Source organism: Anguilla rostrata, chromosome 6 (assembly GCF_018555375.3).
Source record: "Anguilla rostrata isolate EN2019 chromosome 6, ASM1855537v3, whole genome shotgun sequence".
In the NCBI taxonomy this organism is placed as follows: Eukaryota; Metazoa; Chordata; class Actinopteri; order Anguilliformes; family Anguillidae; genus Anguilla; species Anguilla rostrata.
In genome coordinates this window covers 51,607,723-51,617,284 of record NC_057938.1, presented here as the reverse complement: position 1 = coordinate 51,617,284, position 9,562 = coordinate 51,607,723, and the positions used below count along the sequence as shown (strand labels likewise).

Here is a 9,562-nt window from a genome sequence, read left to right as displayed (position 1 = left end):
GGACTCCGATTCCAAACGTGACGTGCATCCAAGGATATCTGCCGCAAACGGGGAAGTGCTACAAAAATAAAATTTGGATATCTACACAGACACACAAACCAAGTCCGGTGCATAATTCAATAGTATTTATTCTAACGATATATATCAGTACAACTTTCACAAAATTAAAACCACTCTTTACAACAGGAGAAAATATTTACATGCTAAAAAAAAACAAAAAACAAGTGCTCAACGTTTTCCAGTGTTAGTGTCTACTTTTCAAAGTAATCATTTCAATGCAGCCACACACACACACACACACCGACCCACCCACCCACACGCGCGCGGCACAAAAATACGTAATGGGCTACTTGTTTACCTTTTTTTTAAGTTCAGTCGATATTTTGAACCAATGCAGCCACGCACGCAGGCCGCGTTTATACCTGTTTTCATTTGAAAAGTCAAGCAGTCGAAAGCTCTAAAAAATCATTCCAGTCAAGTCCTTGCGGCACAGTTCGTAGTGACTGAAAGTGGAACCGTGTTCCCCGGGGGCCAGTCATTTCTAAAGCGTGTTATGATGCCTCGCCCTTTGGTTTCAGCACTATGTCAGGGACAGCGACCAGTTCCCTCTTCCATTACGTCATGTTTCAATGCCTGTATTTTGGATTTTATTTATTTACTTATTTATTTATTTGTTTATTTGGTTTTCTCTGCTTTCATTGGTCTTTCAGACACTTAGAAAACGTTTATTGTCATGAAACAACTAACAAATTACACACAACCTTTCACAAGTCGACCATTCTTTGTCACTTTTTTTTTTTACATCTGAAGATATATCCATTGAATTGTACGCCAACTGGAATAAAGTGGCTTTTCGTGAGCATTTTCATGATCTTTATATAGGTCAGAGGTAATTCCATTGGGAAAATACATTTTAACAAGTACAATAACTGTTATTTTCAGATTTATGAAATCATGTCATTCAGGCTTTTGTCAGTAATCCCCTTTAACTCGACAAAAATCATTTCCTGGTTGTAGGTGATTTTTTAAAATACCCGGCACATGTACTAAGATTGTAATTCTTTGGGGTGTTCGACTTTGCACTCTTTCAAATGCTTGTGTCATGCGCGAGCTGCTTGTTGTAAGCTTTACCACAGGCCGTAGGCATTCATATATCACTGGACTTGTACATGTCAGAAAGCAGCCTCGTGATTGGCACATTTCCGATGGTCTTCTTGAAAAAGACTTCTTCGATGGTAGATGGGCTCACCGATCGCAACGCCGGCAGAAGAAGCAGCAGCTTCCCGAAGCGGCAGGGCTGTGTTGGGTATCTTAAAATCACAAACACGAATGAACTTCAGTATACCGGCAAGTAGGATACAGTTAAGTAGTTTCATTTGACATGTTTGATCACGTGACCGCTGCTCTCACATGTGTAATTCCAATGTGTTTATCGAAGGATAGGCTATTTCCTAACCCCTCATGGTAAGACGTTTTACTAAAAACTTTAATGTACACGATGAAATTAGCAGTTCACGAGAAGTTTGATGTTCCTTTATTATTTTATTTCCAATTATTTTTATCCATAAAATTCCGCTTACCTTGTGTGTATGTAACTGTTCAGGGTGAGTTGTGCTTCGTCCTGTAGGGCTGCTATGGCCGAGGCGTTGCGGAAATTTCTCAGCTCGGAGCCACTGTGAGTGGGGACTGAGCACACACAGCACAGAAACATGTATTTGCATCACGCGCTCCAGTGTCATAGAATCACTCACTGCCTTCCGTAAACGCATGTCCCTCAAACGCCGATCCGTTGGTGGGAACCTTCGATTCGATTTAACCCAACGGAAACGGCTGTTCCTTATCATAATCATTTTCGCGAGCAACAATGTAACAGTGGCAATGCATAAACGTCTGATAGAACAGTACTGTAAATAATGATGCTGGTATTTGGGACCTGTTTTACAATGATACTCATGTCGTCTTGCTGCTTTGCGTCGTTTTTATTTGCTTAAAAAAGCTCATAAAATGTAATCATTGTTATATGAAACTGATTCTTGTTTCTGGTGCGTCGAGGCTGAACACGTAACAGTTTTATAATACAGCCTAGTTTTTTTAAAGGTGGGCTACTCACCGGCTTTGAATGTTACAATGCACTTCAAACATGCAAATTCTGTTGCATCAAGGCGAAGCTGTCTGAACCTGGTGACTACTTCCTGAAGAGCTTGTATTTCTGAAATGATTTTATTCAACCGTTGTGATTCTGTGTTCTCTGTGTTCATGCCTTTGAAGACAACACAAAACACCTTTCAGTTTCACTTTTCTCGTTTTCCAAACTTCTCATTGCCTACACGTACAGTTTTGTTACATTGCATTACATTGCATTACATCGTTTAGACGCGGTTATCCAGAGTGACTTGGAATGCAAAAACACAGTGCATCCGATTGGGTAATATTAGCAACAGTGGGAGACCTGCACGGTAAAATGTCCAGTGTTAATTCAATTCCTCTTAACATATAACATTTGGACCCACATTCCAGAGTGGGGCCACATGTTATATGTTAAGAATTGAATTAACACTGTTGGTGTTGAATTAACACTGGACATTTTACTGTGTGGCTAACAAAATTCCCTGAGGAGCTACTGTATATACAACAATACTAAAGCATATAATTTTTTAAATTTTTATTAACACAACCTTTTCAAAGCATGAACTGATTGATCAGGTTGTGAACACATTTTTAATGTCCCAACATATCATACATGCTCACATTCGTAAGTGAAAACAGTAAGTTGCATTTAATTTCTCGTCGATAATTTGTAATGATTATTTATTTATATTTTTGTACACGGTACACTGTCTTTGTGACCTGCAAAGGTGTGTTTTAGAGTACGTACCGGAAACTGCAAGAAGGGTGCTTGAATCAACTGGAATCGCCCACTGCGCAATGCCCAGAACAAATAGTTCTCTCCAGGCATCTTCTAATAGGATTAACTGTAATACAGATTATAAATATCAGTAATGAGGAAGATTATACCTGCATATAAAATCAGTTTTTTTTTTTTTTTGCTGCTAATGGAAAACATGCAGTTTGTCAATGGCGTAATATATACGCTAATTGTGACTGTCGAACACACGATGGCCTAATGAAGTGCTGTTCGTGAAATTAAGACAATTAGCGTCGTAAATTTTCGATGTGCACCTGAAGTCATGGCTTTTAAATTCTCACCTGGTCAGGTAAAGGGAGGGTGGAAAAGGCAGGTACACTTTTGGCCCACTTGATGCTCATGAAAAGAAGTCTAGCGGCTGATTCGCACACAGACTCTGTTGCCACCTCGTAAAGGTACATCGGTGTCCCACTGACCTCATGCGGGTACTGAAAATAAAAACGTGACATTTTACCACGCGAAGAAATTTATATTCCCACTTTAAAAGTATGTATGTGTTTGTGTGTGTGTGTGTGTGTGTGAGAGAGAGAGAGAGATATTCTAGAGACAGTCTATTCACAATTCACACTGTCAGTGTTTAATGAATGAGTACATTGTAAATTCAATTGCGAGCAGTTTTGGTGTTAGGGTTAGGGTTAGGGTCAAAGAATAACGTCGTGTAACTGATGTTAACTGCATCAAAACTCTACAGCTTCGATCATATTGTAAAGAAGCTCAAGCATGGCACGCGCGCTCCAGGTATGCACGTTCACTATGCTTACGCAGGGCTACTTTAAAAAAAAAAGTGGAAAACGATTATTAAGGATTTTAATACTTCTGTTAGGAAGCACACAGCGCTATTTAGAATTTCTGCGCGGGGCCCTTGCTGCCCTGTAAGACGTTGCAGTCGCTGCGTTCCGCACGCGACGGGGAAGAACGTACCTTCGGGGTGGGCTGCGCGAGCCCCACGATCGCCTGCCTCTCCGGCGTGCTGGACACCGTGCTCAGCTCCAGGCTGTGAGGCTCCAGCTGAGTGACGGCGGTGAAGAAAGGCGGGCCCGGCATGGAAGAAGCTGGAAAGTGAGTAGAGGACCCGTTCACCTCCTTGTGTCCTCTGAAATACAGGGCAACCTGCTTCCGTATGGTGGACGTTCTTGGCCCCCTCTCGTGCTGCACAGCTGTTGAGATGGGCAAAAAGATCATTCAGTTCACGAGCCTTTAATGTGTTTCTTACGTAATTAGAAAATACGACTGTGTTAGTCTAGTTGTTGTCGTTTTTTATATTCTAAAAAGAGGTGATAATAAAAGGAAACCGAGGCGATGCACCTTCACGTTAACTGGAAAGAGTAACTGTGTTATATATGTTCTTATTGAAAGAACAAATGCTTTCCACGTGTTGTCTGTTTTGACAGCCCTGTTGATTAAATAGACTGCAGCCACAGTCCTTGTTATATTCGTAGCTATTGCAAAAGTAATGTTGCACTGCTGAAGAAAAAAAATGTAATTAAATCAATTTACCGTCTTTATTCATGTTTACTTCCAGACACTTCTTCAGTCGACAAGCTCGGCATTGATTTCTGTGTGTTTTATCCACAGGACATCCCCCCTGTGATGTTGGGAACACGTTTCATTTAACAGTAAGTTACACAACAGCAAAAAGGCAAAAACGTTTTTGACAATAGGTCAACCAACAGGTGGGTCTAGTAAAACCAACGCTTGTTGGTACATTAAACAATAATAAAGTATGGACTTAAATCGCCCTGGTTCATCAAAAGTAGGCCTAATTGATGTACTATTTCGGGACAACAACCTGTTGTCATTTAGACAAATTCATACACGACATATTTATAGCACGTCCATCTTGCAGGGATGGTTTGCAACTAGAACGCAATTCAGTCCATACACACACTGCTTGGTATCAACTTTGCACAACTAGGTCATTTGAGAAACGAAACAACCCCTTTGGCAACAAATCCAGGATAATGGTATTTAATTGTGCGTGCCATAAATTCGTCAATAACGGATAAGGTCCATTTTCAATGTTTGCAACTGCCTCTGTCCAACCCAAATCGGGAATACATGCGTGTGTGTGCGTGTGTGTAGCGGGGGGAATGGGGGTGGTGGGGGGTGGAGGGGTAGGGGGGGGGGGTTCGAGGAGGTGCACCTGATTGCCAGATTTGCAGACATATGTTCTGTTTCTGCGAATACTTCTCTTGAAAAATCCTGAGCATCCATCGCAGGCGTAGACACCGTAGTGTTTTCCAGAACTTCGATCTCCACATACTTTGCAGGGGATATCCAAAATTCGACCTGATAAAAATAAAAAATAAATAACAAATGTCAATCACGCTATGAGCACGCTATGAAAAATGTACCAATTTCGTCTATTGGTCATTGTACCGAAAAGAAAAATAGCCTACATCAGGCCTACAGTATTAGCCTCCACTAAGTTAAACAGGCCAATTCTAGTCTAAGTGGCTTTGCCAATAAATAGTAGCCTGCTTTGAAAAAAATGTTACGTTTCATAAATGATTGACATTGTTATCAAACTGTCGTGCGTAAATCAAAGCAAATCCTCCGGCAATATTCTGTGAAAAAGGTTTTGAAGAACTACAGTCCAGAGACTCTGTCCCGTCCTTTCTCTCCAAAACCCCCCCAAAAAAAAGAAGAAGAAGAAAAAAAAGAAAAACGGTACAAAGAATACTGTTCCGCATTTTAATGTGCCATCCATGGGAATGTGTGAATTTGTGGCTTGTTCGGTGGGAAGCGTCATATTGAAGGTCTCTAAGACAATGTTTGAGGGCGGACAATGGAGACATTAGAGAAAGTGTTAACTTAATGATTTTCCCATTGAAACTCGTCTGACTGCCTAGAACCCGACAAGCTGCCAACTCCCTTTATAATGAAACACGACAGCTGCTTTATACAACAGGTCTATAGGCTCGAGGATTAGAGAGTGACACAGCAATGGGAATAATACAAACGATCTCGTTTCACAAACTAAAATGAAGCGTATGTAGATTATCCAGAAAATAAACGGAATGTTCTTTCTTAATTTCATTTAAATGAATACGTAGAAATATATTTTCATGTATATTAGGAGCTTAAAAAACGTCTATGTAATTACAATGACATATTGCCACCTGTCCATTGATGCACCAGTGACCCGTCAAAGAGGGTAGCATGGGAATTCGGATATAACGACTAGGAAAAGCAATCGACTTGAGAGGTGGAATCGGGGGAAGTGCCGTTTTGCAGATAATTTCGAAGATTTGGAGACCAAATCTAATTCATTGGTTGAGAAGTTGTCAGAAAATTATCCCACTTGTTTAGAGGTTCTTTTTCAATCGTGCATTCCTCTTGCGCGTCCAATTAGCCGGTAGTGTTGCACAAAACAGGTTTGACAAGAAATGACAACCAAGATAGAATGCATTTATGTAGATCGTCGCTTGCTGTTAACAAATAATTAAAAGAATATGCTATTTTTATCATGGTGCTTCGTTTGGGGGAAAAAAGAGGGAACACGGTCATTTGCAAAATACAAATTCGAAAATAGTTAATGGGGTTTCTTTAAACATGCACCGAATTCATAGCGATTTGACACAGGTGGAAATCCATTAATTTTTTTTCCCTAGCGTATTTGTTAAATCTAAACCATTTTTTTTTATTAACAATAAGCGCTGTACCTTTTTTTTTATTATTCTGCAGCCTGTTTACATTATAGTGGCGTGTCCTTTTGTGTTGAGATATCTGAACAAAAACTATTTATCGACTGATTTCGTCTAGACAAAAAAAGTAAAATACAGCATAATTTTATCGAGCGAGTGAAAGCATCTTTAACTTCTCTCCGCGGGGGTCCCTTCGTGCTCATTGTGAGTTATAATTGCTTAAAGATATGTGGCATATTCTATTACTGTAATTACTATCAACCTGGGGGGAAAAAAACTGCTGAAAGAAGTTATCCTTTGTTTTAGTGACTTTCCCAAGGTTTTTCTTGCCACCCAGATAGTACAATATGTGTTACTACGTGCTTTATGCAGGAAACAGGACCACACAACTCTACGAATAATAAATAACCGTTGTAAAATAATATCCTGTTTACCTGTGCATGTTTATGAGTTACTAAAATCCAAAAATAGATATTTCCTAATAATTCAAGTGTAAGAAGTATGAGATAAAATTGGCTGGACGGTTGATTATGGATTATTATGCACCGTGATAATTCTAAGAGACTAGTTTATTTATTCATTTATTTATTTGTTTGTTTATTTATTACAATGAAGAAACTCATATCAGTAAACAGCGCACATTGACACACTGGACTGTGGATAAGATATATAAGATGATTGTTACACGTGAATGCGTGAAGTAAGACTGGAATAAATGAAAACAATGTATCTTATTTTTTTAATAATCACGTTTATCAAATGGGAAACATATCTATGCTGTCCGATTTGAAAACAAGGCGGAACGCAAAGGCATACAAATAATCATCCTGCAAACATCACACTTCAGACAAATGTTAATATTACCCCTCTTTAAATTGTACTTACACAGGCCTACCATGACGACTTTGGTACCGTAGACTGTCGTATCAATAAGCTTTGCACATTTTTCAGAGAATGTAGATTTAAACCAACAAACAAGGATTCGGTATACTTGCTTAAAAAAAAAATACAACAATAGCAATAATATGCTAGTTTTCGTTAACTAAAAATCTAGGGATAGTTGTTCTAAAGATTAGCACACTAAAAGCAAAGATTATATCAACTATATAATAACTGTCAAATAACTATTAGGCCGCGCTGGAAATACACAATCTATTAAGTCTCGTTTATTAAAGCAGCAGTTTATATTGACATATTTTTTTAAATAAACTATCACAGCAGGTTGTAAAGGAAGCAAAAAAGGCCCACATCACAAAGAGCTGATTTCAGAAATATCTTATGACAATTACTGAATCAAATTCTTAAAACAATAGTGACATCACCTCATTCTCTGGGCCACCCGTAGAATTTCAGTGCTTCGGCTACGTTTGGTATTCTTGCACATTTTCCACAAGTTATTACAGTGGAAAAATATTTTAACATAAAAGAAACTCTATGTTTTTTTCCCCACAAGAACACATTTTCTCTGACATATAACATACATTTATGAAAACATAACGACTGCTTGGCACACGGTCAGCGTTGCCACTTTACACATGGACAACAACTTTTTGATCTTGACAAGTTTCGTAACTACCAGTTAACGCCAATTTTACAACTCCCCCGGATTTGCAGCTTCTGTCGTGCAATGCCTACGTACAGTTCTCCTCTGTATATAAAGAAAACCACAAAACTTATAATACAGGAAATGTGCAGAATTGTTGACAAATATGAGTTTATGGAAAGATCCTAACGAACGATTATAAAATGGTATGCAGCCATAATTGTCCAGTAAAAGGATATTAAGACACGCTCAATATTCGGATTATTACCACATGTAACACCCATCGAGTTATCAACTTATTGAAAATGTCCCCGTGTTTTATTGCCTTTCATGCAACGGCTATACATCTAGACAACCACATTTAACTTTAACATTTTCAAAGGACGGCGTAACTGTCACTTACTGGATTTGACATTTAAAATATCTAAACACCCACTTGTTGATCCGGCAGGTTTGCTCATCTTGGGCGATCTTGAACGTAAGGCCTATTTATATTAGGAGAATATTAAATCCCGTCGCCTCGGAGCAGCAGGCGAAAGTCAATTTCTGCGCAGCCAAACTGTTAAAAACCAAAGAAAAGAAATCCAGGAGTCGTTACGGTCGAGGGTTTCAGCAATATCTTGCTTTTTTCCTCCTCCGTTGTACAGGACAGAAAATTCCCAGGTTTCGGAGAAGACCGGAGTTTCAGCAAGTCTTTCGGTTGCTTTTGATCCTCCAGTTCTACAGTTGCCGAGATGTTGATGGTCTGGACGAGAGACTCGGGCGCTGAAAGTTGCGGAAAAACTGTCGGCAGCGGCAGCACCAAATCAGGCAACCGCAGGCGAGTCTTGGACGAATACAAAAATGAATAAAATTATAATAACGGTCGTGTGGGATTCAAAGCCCCCTGTTAGCGGTGGGTGACTTTCTGCCGCGAGCTTCCAGATTAAAGTAATATTTATGAGAAGTGCTCAGAAGGCAGAGAGGGTGGAGAGCCAGAACTACTTTGCCCACTTAGCTTTTCCCTGCTTTCTCCCTTAACTCCAGTTTGAACATGACGTCACTAATCTTCGGGGGAGTAGAGGCTTCTGATATTCCCGAGGCTCTCACACACTTTCAGCTGTAAACATAGAATATAATTTTGGGAAGATTGATACAACGGTTATCGGGTTGATTTTTAAAACGATACCTACAGCTGACAAATCTCTGCAAACAGAGACGTTCGATTTCAACTGACGTGAAGCAGGAATTATTTTTATTCGTAGATTATTATCCTATTTTGAAGTTACAAACACCATAAAGCGTGTTTTAAGAGGCGTATAAAAAAAATTTAATTTAGTTACTGCGGGGTTCAGGTCGAACCGGATTAATACCACAAACCGTACATAAAGTATGGTACCCGTATCAGTTCCTTTGCCGCTTGTTTAAGGCTGCTTCCAGAACTGATTTCGGAATCCACCTGTTGAG

The 9,562-nt window shown here is 39.5% G+C and overlaps 1 protein-coding gene across 3 annotated transcripts; it reads right to left on the bottom strand.

Moving 5' to 3' along the window:
- Nucleotides 1-110: 110 nt before the first annotated feature.
- Nucleotides 111-9,318, bottom strand: nr2e1 (nuclear receptor subfamily 2, group E, member 1). Of its 3 annotated transcripts, none has more exons than XM_064340439.1 (9): nucleotides 8,520-9,318; nucleotides 5,070-5,215; nucleotides 4,424-4,511; nucleotides 3,848-4,083; nucleotides 3,208-3,354; nucleotides 2,876-2,972; nucleotides 2,111-2,209; nucleotides 1,581-1,686; nucleotides 111-1,310 (listed from the first exon to the last, which is right to left on the bottom strand). In XM_064340439.1, exons 1-9 carry the CDS (start codon nucleotides 8,575-8,577, stop codon nucleotides 1,148-1,150), a joined length of 1,140 nt encoding a protein of 379 aa, XP_064196509.1. In that variant the 5' UTR covers nucleotides 8,578-9,318; the 3' UTR covers nucleotides 111-1,147. The 3 variants fall into 3 exon arrangements, with proteins under 3 accessions (XP_064196509.1, XP_064196508.1, XP_064196507.1); XM_064340438.1 differs by having other exon boundaries at nucleotides 2,111-2,260; nucleotides 8,553-9,312; XM_064340437.1 differs by having other exon boundaries at nucleotides 2,111-2,260; nucleotides 8,520-9,310.
- Nucleotides 9,319-9,562: the final 244 nt, after the last annotated feature.